General features: G+C 42.3%; 2 protein-coding genes and 1 pseudogene across 5 annotated transcripts in view; all 3 read right to left on the bottom strand.

The window, feature by feature from the left end:
• The window catches only part of DIXDC1 (DIX domain containing 1), a 74,296-nt gene that overhangs the window by 36,503 nt on the left and 19,639 nt on the right, over window positions 1-18,154 (bottom strand). For all 4 annotated transcript variants that reach the window (XM_059930436.1, XM_059930437.1, XM_059930438.1 and 1 more), the window contains 2 exons: window positions 7,669-7,798; window positions 1,656-1,781 (listed from right to left, as the gene is read on the bottom strand). In XM_059930436.1, the coding sequence (XP_059786419.1) occupies window positions 1,656-1,781; window positions 7,669-7,798 (256 nt within the window). The remainder of the gene's footprint in view (window positions 1-1,655; window positions 1,782-7,668; window positions 7,799-18,154) is intronic.
• On the bottom strand, window positions 3,678-4,829 carry LOC132369651 (Krueppel-like factor 17; annotated as a pseudogene).
• On the bottom strand, window positions 15,465-15,677 carry LOC132369650 (NADH dehydrogenase [ubiquinone] 1 alpha subcomplex subunit 1-like). The gene has a single exon (XM_059929334.1). The coding sequence runs from the start codon at window positions 15,675-15,677 to the stop codon at window positions 15,465-15,467; it is 213 nt and encodes a 70-aa protein (XP_059785317.1).

Here is an 18,154-nt window from a genome sequence, read left to right as displayed (position 1 = left end):
GTGACTGACCATTAATGGTTTATCAGATGAGGGAAGGGAAGGAAAAGAGTATTCCAAGAAAACGTAACAGCAGGCATGAAGGTCTAGAGGTGAGACAGCACGACACACCCGAACTGCGCCATCCAGTATGGGAGCCACTAGCCACATGTGGCTGTTGAGCACTTAAAAGGTAGCTGTAGTCTGAACTGAAATGTGCTAGTACTAACCTAGCACACACACACAAATAGAATGAAAAATCTCATGAGACTTAGTACAAAAAATAGAATGTAAAATGTCTCATTAATAGTTTTTTACACTGATTATATGTTGAGCTGATAATACTTTGGATATGTTGGGTTAAGTGAAATATATTATTAAAATTATTTTCAACCATTTCGTTTTCTTTTTTTTTTTTAACCGTGGCTATTAGACACATTCAAGTCATGTATGAGACTCACATTATATTTCTACGGCACACGTTGTGGAAGAGGAACAGAAAGCAGTTCAGCATAGCCAGAGCTCAGAGTTCAGGGGGAGAGGGTGAAAGATGGAGAAGGAAGAACTGGAGGTCAGGTCAGAAAGGGCATGGTAAGCCAGGGGGAGGACTCTGGATTCTCTCCTAAGGGCCCTCAGATGCAGAGGAATGGCATGAGCATATATACTCTTAGAAAGATCATTCTGGCTGCGGTGTGGAGAGCAGAGGGGAGGGGGACAGAAATGGATGCAGTGGGACTAATTAGGAAGCTGCTGCACTTCTCCAGGTAAAAGACAATAATGTCCTGAACGGCAGTGTTCCCTCAAAATAGCCGACTTTAATGGGCCAGATCCCCAAGCCCACTCCTCATGGGGACCAGATTAGAGATATGATGGCATTCTAAATTTTGTCCTAGAAAAAAAGAGAAATGCAGGCAGAAAAAAATATAATAGGTCTGGTTAACATAAGGAAGTAGGTAAAATTCTATTTTTCAGTTTCATAGCCTTTTAAATATGCAAGGCTTCCAAAAGGATTGATTGATACCTTCTACAGGCACTCTCAATGGTCAGTATCTGCCCCGCCTGAATGAGCCCAACACAGAGAACACTAATAACACACGAAAGGAGGGCTCCCTCCTGCCCCCATTCTCATCAGAGCCACAGGCAATCAGGCCCAGAAACTGAAGCTGAAACAGAACCAGATTATAATCGGTTCTACAGAAACAGTGAGAGGACCTGGGAGCTTGTGCCTTCTGAGGACACCTACACCATTTCTTCCCTGCAGCCTGGGCTCAGACTGGATTGAGAGGTGTCCTCTTCTGGCCATGTGGCTCAAAAAACTCAAAAAACATAATCTATCTTCATTTTTGATAACTTAAACAAGACATTCTAAAATTAATACCACAATTTTATCATTTCTTTTCTGTTAATCTTCCTACACACACTCAAGCAAAACTTTACTCAGTTAAAATGAATAGAGAACTTCTATCTTCACCCAGGTTTCCAAAGCACTTGGATTTTGATAATCACTCTGTCCCAAGAGGATAATTTTCTTTATGGAGAAATGATACGAGGTCGTGGGCCTAATCCTACTCAAGTCTACTCGGAACCCTCAGCTACACGACAGATAGTTCTTCTGAGGGTGACAATCACCAGGTAAAGATGAGTGTACCCACCCACCATGGACAGGATGAAGCACTGACCTTTAGCTGAAGTCTGGTGCATACGAATCTTCTTGGAGGCTACAAACTGTAACACTTTCTCCACATTATTCTTCATCTCCTGCTGGTTACTGGGACTCAGCTGTACACCACTCAGCTTTTCTCCTGCTGTGAGAATAAAGAAAATATATGAAGTTATGGGGAGCAGTACTACCACAGTTTCATAGTAGCCAGACACAGAGAAAGAGAATATTTGATGTAAACACTAAGATTATCTATAAATATGCAAGTGAGTTAGGCCTTGGTGTTTGTAATTTGGATGGGGAATAGGAAAATGAAAGCCTTTTGCAGGGCCTTCAAATTTTCAAATTTATTCCCAGGGGCCTGTGAAATTGCTGTGCGTACATTTTTTCATTCAGTAAATATTCATCGAGCACCCACTGTGTGCCAGGCCCTGTTCTAAGCACCAGAGAAACAGCAATGACCAAGACTTCGTCTTTCCTTCCATCATAGAGTTTATATCTGTAGGGATGACAGATGATCAAGATAACAAATAAATCTTCGATATAATTTCGGGTAGTGATAAGTACTATGAGGAAAGACAAAGAAGAGTGATCACGGTCTCTCTGATAACACATTTGGGCAGCGGCTTGAATTAAGTAAGAGAGGTTAAGATTTGCGGAGGAAGCATTCCAGGCTGAGAATCCACAGATCCCAACCCCAAGGTGGCAATGAGCTCAGCTTATCTGAGGAACAGCAACAAGACCATAGGGCTGGAGTGGAGAGAGTGAGGAGTCGAGTCCTAGGGTAAGGTGGAGAAGTAAGCAAGGCCAGGTCATGTGGAGCTTTAGGGACCAGAGGAAAAGAGCAAAGACCTTGAATTTTATTCTATGTGTAATGGACAGCCAACGGAGGGTTTGAGGTAAGGGAGTTACATGATCTGACTTATGTTTTTAAAAGTTGACTCTGTGTGGACATAGATTATGTGAAGAGGAAATAGGGAGATTAGTTAGAAAGGAAGTGAAAACAATCAAGCAAGAGATAATGATGGTTTGGGAAGAAGCTGGGAGGTGAGAAGTCAGATACTGGGTACATTTTTTTTTTAATTTTTAATTAATTTATTAATTAATTTTTTAAAGTACCAATGTTTATATGGGTGATTACAGGGCATTGAGAGTAAAAAAAGGGACTCAACACAAGGAAGAACAGAAGGTAATGTCATGTGATAGCAGGATGAGTCTGCTTCATGACAAGCCTCGAAGAAGCACAAAAGCTGTGTCCACTGGCTACTTGGGAGGTCTCCCCAGTGGGAGAAATGGTATCTTGCACCAGTTCAGGGAAGGGAGGGAAGAAGAGGGAATTTATCACCTGGATTTCTCCCGTCTCCCATTAGTCAAATGTTACCCCAGGAGCACTAACTCTTCCACATTCCTGGGTTGCTAGTGGCTACTTGAGATACCAGATCCCATGTCCTGTGGGGTCATTCCATCCAAGTCTGGAAATGATGGGAGGAGACAAACTCTGGGTATGCGGCTGGTGAGTGCCGGAGAGAATCTGGTTTTGTACATAAGATGTGTTCACGACAGTCTAACACTGTTTTTCTTTTACCAGAAGAGGGAACCTGGCATAATGATCAAAGACCTTTCCCAAGGTCACATAGCTAGTAAGTGGTAAATTCAGAATCTGAACATAGTCTTGGCTCTGGAAACTGTCAAAGACCAAGATAAGGAAGTTGGATTTTATGCAGCAGGCAAAGGAGAGTCGCTAAAGGGTTTCAAGCTGGGAATGACGTAAGATAAAGAGCTTTTTATAAAGCTCCCAATCTCTACTTTGCTCCATCTTCCCACGTGGCTGAACTTGGCACAAAAGTAGGTGGCCCCAGAGATGTGAGGACATCCAAGACAGTTTTTGAGCTCTGACTAGATCCAGAGCTCACATGGGCGTCAACACTGCCTCATAATCTTTCTGTCTTCATCAAAGCCTACACCTACCAAAGAGACTAGCTGGTCAGAGGCAGGCAGGATCTGGGCAGAAAGGTCAAAATGAGGGGAAGAGCAGATTGACCTAAAGACCAGGAGCAGGAGGAGGACCAGCCATATGTCCATTGTCAGCCGGTGGGTCTGGGGATGTTGGCACCCGCATATGAGTCCTTTGGTGGTGCCTGGGATGGTCAGATCTCATGAATTGTTGGCTGCACTGGTCACATTTATGTGGTCGGTATTTGGTGTGTATCCGAGTATGTCTTCCAAGTTCATCAGATCGGAAGAAGGACCAAGTACAGGCTTCCCACATGCATTTACAGGGCCTTTCACCTGTGTGTTTGCATTGGTGATTCATGAGGTGGGAGCCCTTAGTATAAGCTTTTCTCACAGTTGCAGCGGTAAGGGCTTAAAGCTGGGGATCTCCTCCTGGGAGCCCTTTCCTGGGCCCCGGAATACTGCTCTGCTCTCCGTGGAGCAGGTAAAGACTACTTAGGTAGGAAGGGGTCTTCCTGGGAGACTGGCTGGCTTACAAAAGAGCCCTGGGATTCCAAAGCCAGCAATAATGGGATCCAGCTGGGGGCATCCCAACGTTGTGGGGTTTCTAGACTGCAACATCTGAGCCAAAGAGGGGAGCATTGCCTGGGCCTCAGTGGAAGGCACGGTTGGATACAATAATGTTTTAGGTGTTAAAGGGTCTCTGTTAGAAGTTACTGTTGGGAGGCCAGAATAAGGCATTGTTCGCATTCTGATGTGGGACATCATTGGGATTCCACTGGCAGGTGAGACTGGCGGCCCATTGGGGGGCATCCTTAGATTCCCACCAAAGGTCGTGGCCACCCCTGGAATACTGGGCTCTCCTAAGGGCATTGCTTGGGGCCCCTGGAAAATCATCATTCCTGGCTGGGAAGGAGACATTCCCTGAGTAAATCATCTGGGAAGGAGTGAAAGTCACTTGGGGGCTCACACCGTGGTCAGGCAGCAACATACTGAACTGTGGCCCCATTTCACTGGCATTCTGCCTGGGTGCCTCAGCAGAGACCAAGGGGATCCTCTCCAGCTCTGTGCACTGAGGGACGTGTTGAATACCTGATGGGCCATGGTTCCAAGAGGTGTGCACTCCACTGCTTCCAGGAGATGAAGACACGTCCAAGATGGACATTGACTTCTCAGTCTCCTCTGTGAACTGGTGTGAAGCCGCATGCCACCGGCTCAGGCCCTTGGCTCCCTGCTCCATCTTAACCCGGGATCGGTTGCACATCGAGACTACGCAAGGGTCCAGACCCACACCGGAGCAAAGCTCCTGGGTACATTTTTAATATAAAGCACACAGCACATGTGAAGGACTGGATATGATATATGAGGAAAAGAGAATAATAAAAGACAACTTCTAAGTGTTCTGCTTTAACAGCTGGGTGAATGGTACTGTGATGTGTCAGATGAAGAATCTCGGAGGATAGAGGGATCAGTGGGGAGAAGGAAAAGTTCTGATTACGACACATGAAGTGAGAGCTGCATTTTTTTTTTTGACCCAACCAGAGATTGAACCCAGGCCCTCATCAGTGAAAGCGCCAAGTCCTAACCACTGGACCGCCAGGGAATTCCCGAGAGCTGCATTTTAGACATCCAAGCAGAGATGTTGAACAGGAAGTTGATATTCATGTCTAGAACTTAGGGCTAGCTAGGGCTAGAAAAGCTTAGGGCTAAAGATACAAATTTGGGAAGAGCTCACTTAGGGATAGAGAATATACAAGGACTAAGGTCTAAGCCTCTAAGGAGAACTTCAACATTTAGAGGTCAGGAAGGAGGAGAAAGCCAGCAAAGCAAACAGGAGAGGCCAGTGAGGAAGGAGGAAAACTCGAAACCACAGGGTCCTGGAGACCAAGGGGAGAAGGTGTTTGGAGGAGGAGGGAGTGATCCACTGTGTCAGGTTCTGCTAAGTTGAATACAGGAAGGACTGAGGCCTGGCCACTGGATTTGACAAGGCAGAGGTTGTGGCCTTGAGGAGAGCAGTTTCAGGGGAGTAGTGGTATCAAAAGCCCAGTGAGGGCTGGCTAAAGAAAGAATGGGAAATAAGGCAGTGAATTCTGTGAATTTTTCTATATAGCCAAGTCACAACAGAACGCAGCATTTAAGAACCTGGGTTTGGGGAAAACAAGAATACACATTCATATCGCTTGTTATATGCATAGAATACCTCTGGGACATAAAAGCAAGAAACTGCTAACACTGGTTGCCTCTAGAAAGAGCAGGTAGCTGGCAGGGGGACAGAGGTGGAAAAGTGGCTTTCGACTTTATATCCTCTTGTGTTGTCTGGATTTTCTAACTGATTATATTTCCAGTATAATCTATTCAAATGAATGAAAAATTAAATGTTTAAAATGAGCTTTGGAATTAAAGCAGATCTAGGTTTGTATCTCTGCTTTGCCACTTACAGTTATGTGACGCTGTAAAGTTGCTTAACCTTTCTAAATCCTATAAAATGGGTGAAATCCTACTTACATCATATCCATATCATAAATCCATCAAAGTAGCATGCTTAGCACGATGCTTGATATATACATATACATATATATATATATATATATATATATAAAGTACTCAATGAATTTACTTATTTTTATAAATTCTCTTTTAAGTTTGTTTCCTGAAAATGGGGCTATTATGTTTCTCAAAGGTTGATGATCAAATGAAATTAAATGAGATAGTGTTCAATAAATAGCAGCTGCTATTACTATTACCATGGTTACTATCACTATAAGTGAATACTCTAATGAATCCATGAGCTGTCTGAATGAGGTATTCATGGGCAGGCTGCCTGTTGCAAACCTGACTTCTTACATACCACTTGCAAACCCCACATCCCTCAAAGACTCTAAGTAAGGTAAGCTGACTTACATGACAATGAACGTTTGAGTACCTACTGGGTGTCTGGCACTTGGTTAGGCGTTGTAGAAACAGAAAAAAAATTATACTGTACCGCTCTTAAAGAGCTCAGTCTATACAGGAGAAATAGATAGTAAATAATTACCTTTTGGTGAGAGAAATAATAACAGAGCTACAGACAAATGCTATGGAAATAAGGTTATGATACCATCTAATAAGAATGACCGGCAACAACTCCGGGGCTTCAAGAAAACAAGGTCTCTTGGGAAGCATCATGGTAGTGAATACCGTAGAGGGGTCCTTCTGCTGCTAACACACCTTCTTTTTGCCTGGCTACCGCTTCCTTTTCCAGCCTCAGTCTAGACATCAAATCTTCTGGCAAGCCATCCCTCAACCCCTAAGACTGGGTTGGGTGTCCCCCCATGTGCTCCTATCTGTACTTGCCCCATCAGAATGCTAAGTACATTAATGGAAGTGACTTCACTTTCCAGTCTTTCCAACTAGATTGGGAGACTCTTGAGAGCCTAGACTGTGCTCATCATCATATTCCCAAAGCTTAACACGGCACCTGGAACACAGTGTTTACTGACAATAAATCAATAAAGGAACCTTGGGCAAGTATCTTAAGTCTTCTTTACTTCCATTTCCATTTATTTTATTCATTTATTTTTTAAAAAAATTTTGGGGCTTCCCTGGTGGCGCAGTGGTTGAGAATCCGCCTGCCAATGCAGGGGACACGGGTTCGAGCCCTGGTCTGGGAAGATCCCACATGCCACGGAGCAACTGGGCCCATGAGCCACAACTACTGAGCCTGCACGTCTGGAGCCTGTGCTCCGCAACAAGAGAGGCCGCGACAGTGAGAGGCCCGCGCGCCGCGGTGAAGAGTGGCCCCCGCTTGCTGCAACTAGAGAAAGCCCTCGCACAGAAACGAAGACCCAACACAGCCATAAATAAATTAAAAAAAAAAAAAAAAAATGTTTTGGCCGCAGTATGCGGGATCTTAGTTCCCCGACCAGGGATCAAACCTGTGCCTCGTGCAGTGAAAGTGCAGACTCTTAACCACTGGACCACCAGGGAAGTCCCATTTCCATTTATTTTAAAGAAGAAGCAATCTGCTCTGAAGGGCATATGGAGGATATAAGAGGCCATGTTCTGGTTTATGCTAGCATCGGAGTCCAGGGCCAACTGACCTACAATCTCGATGAGATACGCCAGGATCACCCCATCCCGGAGATCCTGTCGCAGGTCCTGCACAGGCTTCACTGTTGGCCTCTTCTTCAGCTGTGCGTTCACCCAGGCCACATATGCCTGCAGCTGTTGCTGGAAAATGAAAGGTGGAAATAAGGGAGAAGTTGCATATTACTCTTATCCTCTACCCTGCACCCTTTAAGGCAGCATTTGAGATCGGGCAATCTATATCCATAGGGAGGAGGAGAAGCTTTTAAGGAAAGAAAGAAAGAAGGTCAGACATGGAGTATATTCTAAAATTCTCTAGATCTATGCTAGTCTCCAGGGATAAGCTAACCTCTGACTTGGGCGGCAGTGTGGACACAGGTATGCAGATGAGTGTTTCAGTGACTATGACTCCTGCTTTCCTTGAGTTTTGCTCTGTTGACCAGGGATAAAGGCTGGGCCAGAACCACAGTCAGTTTTCAAGTGTAACCACTGCTGCCAGCACCCATGATGCTTCTCAGGAACAATCACTCATGTCCCGTATGCACAATGAACTGTGACACTCCTAAGAATTGATCTTGGGGAACCAGGAATCAACAGAAACCAAGCTCAGAAATGCCTCTCCCATAGCTGCTTTCTTTACAATGAGACTTAACTGAACCCAATCCAAGGTTTATTCTCCTGAGCCTATAATCCTGGGATTGCTACGGAGTTAGTTTTAATCCATGCTTTATACTGTCAAAGAGGATCTAGTTACCTGAAACCTGCACAAAGAAAGAAAAAGAAAGGCTATGACGAGCAGTGTTCCTGAAGACTGGGGTTGTGGATGGAGGGAGCTTTCATTTATTTTCAGACAAAGCTATGGCCCAGTACCATCAGAAACCCGTCAGACTCAGGTAGGACACATAACTCATCCCAACGCTTAGACAACCTTACATATTCCATTTTAAACACAGCTTGCATTCAGGTGTTTATTCTGATTATCTGGTCTGAAGATGGGCACTAAATATCAAAATAGCACATGAACAATGTCTTAGTACAGGCAGCAGTTCTGTCTGATTTCTGTAGAAGCCCAAGACCCTGAACCTAAAAATTAAGGTCAAAGGCTAACAGTATTAAACTATAATTTGGTTAAAGTACAGTTGATTTCCAAGCCCCAAGTACTTCCTTAATGAAATGATGTTGGAAATTACTCACTGGCTGCTTCCTGGGCTTAAATGAAATCTTCACTATTTTCTTTCTCTATGTCGATTTGCGGGAATAAATAAAGTCCTTTGGAAGGTAGTGCTAAGGCAATAATCTATCAGCTACTGACAAACTATAGGAAGTGCAATGAGCAGCAGGAGGTTGGGGGAGGAATCTGATATTTACTGAGTACCTACCATGAACTAAACACTATTTCTGATGTTTTATATATGTTTTTAAAAATAAATTTACTTATTTATTTATTTTATTTTTGGCTGCGTTGAGTCTTCATTGCTGCACGTGGGCTTTCTCTGGTTGCGGTGGGCGCGGGCCTCTCATTGCAGTGGCTTCTCCTGTTGCAGAGCACGGGCTCTAGGTGCTCGGGCTTCAGTAGTTGCAGCACGCGGGCTCAGTAGTCGTGGCTCGCTGGCTCTACAGCACAGGCTCAGTAGTTGTGGCGCACGGGCTTAGTTGCTCCGTGGCATGTGGGATCATCCCAGACCAGGGCTCGAACCCGTGCCCCCTGCACTGGCAAGTGGATTCTTAACCACTGCGCCACCAGGGAAGCCCCTATATATGTTTTAATGAGTTAGTAATGTACCTGGAACACAGCCTGCCCCACAGTTGATGCTTACTAAATGGTCATTATTATTTTCATTATCATTATCTAATTCAGTTCTCACAAAAGCACTGAAGGGTCGGTATCATCTCCATTCTATGGATGAGGTGCAACTTCTCTAATGTCCCCATAGCTAGGACCTGGCAGACCTGGTAAGGAAACCCAGTAAAGGTGGTCCAAGCATTCACCAAGGGCCTCTTGCTATTCAACTCACTCTGCAGAATAGAGGTGGCTGCACCTTCTGCCTTAACATGGGCCAGACTCCTGTCCAGGTCTGCTCCCACTGTACAGCCAAAACACTGTGTGAGGCAGGCCAGGCAAAGGGCACTTCCATAGCAAACCACTCTGCTCCGGGCCAGAAAGGCATTATGGGTAACAGCTGGGTCAGGTTACCAGGCTTACGTACAACTCTCTGTATCACATCTCACCCTCGACCCACCCTCCACACATTCCTGCTTAAAATCCTTCACTGGCTTCTCATTATCCTCAAGATAAAACCCAGTCTCCTCAGCTGCATTTAAGTCTGTCATGTGCTGGCCCTTACCTCTTCTCCAGCTTCACTCACCCCCTTCCCCCACTTTTGCCCCCCATGTTTCAGTTCATCCAAACCATGTGCAGTGCCCCAAACACGCCATGTTTTCCAGCCACGCTACCTCCCCCTGCTTGCCATCTCCTCTTAAATCTCAGCTCAAGCATCACCTTTTCCAGGAAGCCTTCCCTGACCCTCCCACACACCTCAGACTCTGATCTCCTTGAGGACGTCCTGTGTCAAGCAATCAGTTCAACAAGTTGAGTTCAGGCACTGTTCTGCTATGGGGCTACAAAGAGCATCATGCCTTCAAGAAGTTTGCAGGAAGAAAACGAGAAGAGAGGGAGAGGAAGAGAAGCTTGCAGGCTGGTAGAGACAAGCACTATGACAGGGGTGTACAAGGTGCTAAGAGAGTATTAGCCCGACCTGAAGCCCGTGCTCGGCGGTGGAGGGGTTCCTTAAGGAGGAGAGGAGGCAGAGAGGGCAGTGAGCTCAAAAGGAGCTCAGGTCTGAACTACGCTCTATGCAGGAAGTTGTAAGAGTTCAAGATTGTTGGACTCAGAGTAACAGGTGCTCAACAAATATCTGTTTGAATCAGTGAATCATTTGTCACATTTCATCAGGCCAAGACTTAAAATGATTGTAAAAGTTAATTATGCAAGGGCAGACAAGAACAAGTATTTTTCATCAGGCCAAGATGATTTTACTTAAGTAACCATAGCCTTCTTTTGGCCAATGAATTAAAGTAAGTTGTCTCTGATGCAAAACTACTTTGAGGTTCCAAACAGTAATGTTCATGCACATTAATCACAGCTCTGGTCTTCCAATAAAGAGGATTCTACAGCATAATAATTGTCACCACTTTTCTGAACACTTACTCTGTGTCAAGAGCTATGCTAGGTCCTTAAACACATTTTCTCTAATGCTAATCTGCTAGGGATATTTTACTGTATCTATTTTGCTAACTGGAAACTGAGGCTCAAAAAAGGTGAAATAAATTGTTCAAGGCCACCCAGATTGTAAACCATATGAAATTCACCCTGACTCCCAAGCCAGTGCTCCTTCCACTCTACACTCTACCACACTGCCCCCTAAATTAACGCATCCCGGAGGTTTAAATGACCCGACCAAAACTCTTAGAATGGAAGTCACTTCTTCCACCACAACCAATGTTTGAGTCTCTTGAGTAATAATCTACAGTAAGTAGTTGTCTACTAATCAAAGTGTGCTCCTCGGACCAGCAGCATCAGTATCACCCAGGAGCCTGTTAGAAATGCACTCCCGTAAAACATTGTAAATCAACTATACTTCAAAACAACTATACTTCAAATAGAATAGAATAAAATAAAATAAAATAAGGGCTTCCCTGGTGGCACAGTGGTTAAGAATCCGCCTGCCAATGCAGGGGACACGGGTTCGAGCCCTGGTCCAGAAAGATCCCACATGCCGTGGAGCAACTAAACCAGTGAGCCACAACTACTGAGCCCACATGCCACAACTACTGAAGCCCATGCGCCCAGAGTCCGTGCTCTGCAGTAAGAGAAGCCACCACAATGAGAAGCCCGCACATCACAATGAAGAGTAGCCCCCGCTCACTGCAACTAGAGAAAGCCCACGTGCAGCAACGAGGTCCCAATACAGCCAAAAATAAATTAAAAAATAAAAATAAAAATAAAATGGAGGGCTTCCCTGGTGGCACAGTGGTTAAGAATCCGCCTGCTAATGCAGGAGACACGGGTTCGAGCCCTTGTCTGGGAAGATCCCACATGCCGCGGAGCAACTAAGCCCGTGCGCCACAACTACTGAGCCTGTGCTCTAGAGCCCACAAGCCACAACTACTGAGCCCACATGCCACAGCTACTGAAGCCTGCATGCCTGGAGCCCGTGCTCCGCAACAAGAGAAGCCAGGACAATGAGAAACCCGCGCACCGCAACGAAGAGTGGCCCCCACTCGCCACAACTAGAGAAAGACCTCGCGCAGCAACGAAGACCCAACGCAGCCAATAAATAAATAAATAAATAAATAAATAAAATTTAAAAAAAGAATAGCGGGACCCTTGAATTGGGTCCCCAATTTCTAAAAAATAAATAAATAAAATGGAAATGCAGACTCTCAAACAGTGCCCCAGCCCTAATGAATTAGAACCTGTATTTTTAAAAGAGTCCCCTCATGTTGTATTTTCTCTGCCCCAGCTCTGTAATCAGCTATTTCTCAAAAGAAAACAATTCTGGCTCCTTTTATTGGAGAATAGTTTTTAGAATCCAAACTTTGGGCATGAGGTGTACTCTTTCTACTTGGGTGACATTCTGGGCCCTCTCGGTAGTAGAGTAGGAAATATGTGCATGTATACACACATACACACATATCTGTATCTACTTATCTTGACAGACAGATGGAGAGACATACCATGAATTACCCTGATCCCGCCTCCAGCCCAACACCACAGGGTTCATCTCTCTTTTCCCTTTTCCTTATACGTAACTCCTTTCTCCCACAGTGAGAAATCTGACTCTATTCACAATATATTTACTAACATTTCCACAGTCCTAGAAAACACATCAAATAGTTTGACTCGCTAATCCATACCTTGTGAAAAACAAATTTATTAACCAGAACATAATATCTGTATATAGTTCTTTTTGTCTTTGGCCTTACAGTGTACACTCAAAATACTGTTTCCAAAGTGACTTAGGTTAGTTCTTTTCTTTCCACCACCTTCAGTGTGGTTATGTTAGTGCAATATGGTTAGGTACATTTCTTACAATTTACAGTCCATTTTGGATTCTCCTCATGTTTTGGTGGATTTTAATTTTTTATTTTTGGGGTAGGAGAAAGATTACCATGATTCTAAAAGTCAGAGCTATATAAAAACATATATTCAGAAGTATCACTCCTCCATCATTCTTTCTACTCCATTCCCTTTTCTCCATTCTTTCCACCCCATTCCTATCCTCCCCTGCAGGTAACCAATCGGATTCATCCTATGTTATCTGGAAAAAAAAAGAGACGTATATTTTCTTATTTCCCTTTCCTTCTTATGTGAAAAACAGCATAGTATTGATATTCTTTTTACATCTGCACTTTTCACTTCACTTCAATTAATATTCACTTAATATATTCTGGAAATCACCCCATAATGGTCTAGAGATCTTCCTTATTTTACAGCTACATAGTACTCCATTATGTGGCTATATCATAATTTATTCAACCACTCTTCTACATATGGGCATTCAGGTTTTTTCTAATATTTTGCAATTAGAAACACTGCAGCAATGAGTAACCTTATGCATGCGTACTTTCATGTTGACGGAGGTCTATTTTCAGGGTAGATTCAAAGAAGATTGCTAGGTAAAAAAGCACATTACGTAGATAACTTTATTAGATATTGCCAAAATCCCTGCCAAAAGCGTTGTATCCATTTGCATTCCCAACAGCAATGCATGAGAGTGCATTTTCCCACAGCCTTGCCAACAGAACATGTTGTCATACTTTTAAATTTTTGCCAGTGTGATAGATAGTGTGTATCTCAGTGCTGTTTTAATCTTTATTTCTTTAGTTATGAGTTTGAACCTCCTTTGGTAGGTTTAAGAATTCATTTTATATTCTTATCTTTTATATCTTTTTTATATCTACATGAATTGTCTGTTCACATCTCTTTCCCATTTTTCTATCAAAGTTTTTGGTCCTTTGTGCCTCCATTTTTAAGAGTTCTTTATATATTAGGAATGTTACTCTTTTGTCTTTGACATATGTTGCAGAGATTTCCCAGTTTGTCAGTCATCTTTTCACTTGGTTTATGGTAGTTTTTTGGCCATGAAAAGGTTTTCATTTTTATATAATCAAATTTACTGATATTTTATTTTACCGCCTCTGAATTTTGAGTCATGGTCAGAAAGCCTTTCCCTACACTGAGGTGAAAGAAGAATTCACCTCTGCTTTTTTCTAGTTCTCATACGGTTTCAAAATTGTTTACATTTAGATCCCTGATCCATTTGGAATTTATTCTTGTGTATGATATGAGATATAGATACAATTTATCTTTTTTCAAATGGCTACCCAGTTGTTCCAGCACCATTGACTAAAAAGTCACTCTTTACCCCAGGGATTTGAGATGTCACCTTTATCATATACTAAATTTCCATAGTTTGAGTCTATTTCTGGATTTTGTATTCTATATCACTTGTATATTTGTTTATCCATGCACCAGTACCAAAATGTTTTATTTGTAGAGGCTTTATAGTATATTTTAATATGTGGTACAACTAGTCCCTCCCCCCTGAAATTTTTCTCTTTTTAATGTTTTCTTGCCTATTCTTGCAAATTTATTTCTCCATACGAACTTCCATAAAGCCTGTCAGAATTTTTATTGGGATTATATTAAATTTATAAACTGACATAGGCAGAACTGTTACCTTTATGATGTTGAATCACCCTATTCAAGAATAGGGGGTGTCTTTCCATTTGTTCAACACTTTCAGGAGTGTCTTAAAGTTTTCCTCTTGTTGGTTTTATACATTTCCTGTTAAGTTCATTTCTAAGTATTCAATTCTTCTTTATTGTGATTATAAATGTGGTTTTCTCTACCGTTACCTTCTGTAATTGGTTACTCTTTGTGTATGTGAAAGCTGTAGGTTAATTTTATACCCTGTTACCTTATCTTCTATTGTTTGAGTTTTATCAATAATTCTCAATGATTTCCAGGATTACTGTCACATCATCTACAAAAAGAAATAGTTTTACTTCTTTACTAAGCCTTGTGCCTTTAATCAATTTCTAAATACCCCTGGTACAATGTTGACCAGTAGTGGAGATAGTGGGCATCCTTCCCTGTTTTTGGGCTTAGAGAAAATACTTGTAGTGTTTCCCAATTTAGAAAGTGACTGGTTTTTAGGAATAAGGTATATATATATATATATATTTTTTTTTTTTTTTTTTATCATGTTAAGAAAGAATCCATCAAGTATTCTTTTCTTTTTTTTTTTCGACTTTTTTGGGGTTTTGTTTGTTTATTTATTTTTGGCTGCGTTGGGTCTTTGTTGCTGCACGTGGGCTTTCTCTAGTTGCTGCGAGCGGGGGCTCCTCTTCATTGTGGTGTGCAAGGTTCTCTTTGTGGTGCATGAGCTTCTAGCTTCTTGTTGCGGAGCACGGGCTCTAGGTGCATGGGCTTCAGTAGTTGTGGCATGTGGCCTCAGTAGTTGTGGCTCGCGGGCTCTAGGGCGCAGGCCCCGTAGTTGTGGCGCACAGGCTTAGTTGCTCCGCGGCACATGGGATCTTCCCAGACCAGGGCTGGAACTCACGTCCCCTGCATTGGCAGGCGGATTCTTAATCACTGCGCCACCAGGGAAGTCCCTACTTTTTTGTTTTATTTTTATCACACACTATAAAATACAGTGTATGCTACACAATACACTGCATAACCTTCTAGCAGGGGTAGACGAGCATAACTGAGTTATTTTTCATCCATCAGGAAAATGCTTCCTTAATCAATGTTCTCCAAACCCTTTAACACATAGTAACGATTAACTCCAGAGATGCACCTATCTCTTTCCATCAAGTTCCACTGACACGAATAATGGGCAACCATTTTTTCCTTGAGCCTGTTAGTGAACCTGTGGATGCGCACAGTGGCCTTTCGCAGGATGAACAAGCACATGGCCATGATGGCGATCCCAGAGTGAATCTCGAACCACATCTCGATGCTGTTACCAAGCAAGTCTTATTTTCTTGAGTGGTTTTATAAGGAACGGATGTTAAATTTTGATGAAAGTTTTGTCAGTATTTATGGAGATAATTCTATGACTATTTTTCCTGAGATCTAATATGGTATATGTGGATTTCCTAATAATGAACCTACCTTGCATTCCTGGAGTTAATCCTACCTGATCATAATAATTACATTTTTAGTGTGGTGTTGAATTTTGTTCGCTAATAAAATATTTACTAGTGCTATATTAGTACTATATTTGTTGTACTTTTTCATGGGTATTCACAAGTAACATTAGTCTGTAGTTTTCTTTTTTGCACTACCATGTAGATATATTCATAAAATGAAGCAGAAAGTTTCTCCTTATTTTCAATCCTCTGACATCTGTAGAGCACTGGGACTGTCTGACGAGTGGAGGTTTGGTAGAATTCCCCTGTGAAATAATCTCTGCCTGGTACTTTTTTTGAGGAATAGTTCCTTATTAAGGTTCTCTAATTCATCTACAGAAATTGGTCTGTTTAAACAATCCATTTCTATCAATTTTAGTAATCAGAATTTCCCTCAGAAATTATCAATTTCACCAAAGTTTTAAAATTTATTTGTACAGACCTGCAAAGACTGTTACCGTTTTTTTCTGTTTCAAGGATTACTTCTCCACTGTCATTTCTTATTTTGTATATTTGTGCTTTCTCCTTTTTTCTTCTTCATCATGTTTATTTTCTTCTCCATCATCTTGTCTGTTTTTACAAATGGTTTCAAGAATTACGGCTATTCTGGCCTAAATCCCTCTAAAACCATAATATCTAGAACCAAGCACAATACTCTGGCTCTAAAATCAGACAAGATATTTCACATTCTTTTCTCCTTCTCTTCCCCTTCTTCCTCCTCCTCTTCTTCTCCTTTTTTTTGTTACCACCTCTCATAGTTGACTCAGTGCTATCAACCAAACCCCTAAAAATTTTTAACACATTCTGCTGTGAAGCCAGTCTCTTCTATTTCCATTCTTGTATAACTGGTCTTCTTGATGCATATTTACCTTTAACAAATTTCAACTGGTTAGATCCCATCTCACAAGATCCTTCCAGACCCTGTCATTTCATGTGTTCATTTATTCAAATCAACCAACACTGCCAGGCATTGTGCCAGGCCCACTGATTACAGGCATATAAATAACTGTAATACAAAATGATTACTGCAACAATGGAGAAGTGTTAAAAAATGCTATCTATGCACAGAAGGAGCAACAGGATGGAAGGATGAGGCTATCAGGGAAAGATCAAGAGGAAAGAAGACATTTGTCTGGTTCTTTAAGGATATTTGCCAATTGGAGAAGAGTAGAAGGGTATCCTAGTGAGAGGTAATAAAAAAAAAAAAAAAGGAAACAAAAGAAAAAGAAAGGAAGAGCCTGAAGGCATATGGTATCTTGGAGGAATAGCCAGTTAACAAATCAGTGTGTGGGCAGAGCTGTAACTGGCAGGCAATGATGATGGAGAAATAGGTCAGCACAGGACCTACCAGAACTTAGACTTAAAGCCTAAAGAGCTTCAACAGGAAAGCATGGAGTTTGGGAACAGGAGAGTGAAACGGTGAGACGTGTACCTTAGAAAGGTCACTCTGGACACAGCAGAACATGGGACAGAAAGAGCAGCATCCAGGCAATAATTCAAGTGAGAGAAGATGAAGGCCTAAACTGAAGCAGTACCGTTAGAAAAGGACAAATTACAGAATTTAAGTCAGAGATGACTGACAGGAGGTAGGCAGTGACGAAAAGAGAGAGTCCAAAAAGTCACACCTGAATGGATGGTGATGCTTTAATCGAGACAGAGAATACATGAAGAGCAGGTATTGGGGAAAAGTAAACAGTTCAGTTTGAACAAGAGTCTGAGCCATTTGCAAAACATCAGGGTAGAGATGTTCCGCAGCCAGCTGGCAAAATACAGGTCTAGAGCATAAGAGATGGGTGTGGGGTGGGAGAGAGATGTGTGAGAGCATCTGTGTGTGGCAAGCATAGCCATAGGTGCAAATGGGATAATAACACCATCTACTGAGCACTTACTACATGCCAGGTACTGTGCTAGGCACTAAACCAACATCTTTTCATATAAATATATGTGTGTGTGTATATATGTGTGTGCACATATATTTATACAGTTGACCCTTGAACAACATGGGTTTGAACAGTGTGCATCCAATTATAAACAGACTTTTTTCTTTTTTTTAAAGCTTTTTATTTATTTATTTTTTATTGCAGTATAATTGATTTACAATGATTTTTGTTTTTTGTTTTTTTTGGCTGTGCTGTGCGGCTTGTGGGATCCCAGTTCCCCAACCAGGGATCGAAGTTGGGTCCTCAGCAGCAAAAGTGCAGAGTCTCAACCACTGGACTGCCAGGGAATTCCCTACACAGGTTTTTTTCAAGAGTAAATACGACAGTACTATAATGTCTGCGGCTAGTTAATGCAGAT

This window comes from Balaenoptera ricei, chromosome 8 (assembly GCF_028023285.1).
Source record: "Balaenoptera ricei isolate mBalRic1 chromosome 8, mBalRic1.hap2, whole genome shotgun sequence".
Classification (NCBI taxonomy): domain Eukaryota; kingdom Metazoa; phylum Chordata; class Mammalia; order Artiodactyla; family Balaenopteridae; genus Balaenoptera; species Balaenoptera ricei.
Note: the sequence above shows the minus strand (reverse complement) of the source record. Positions and strands in the feature narration are given on the sequence as shown.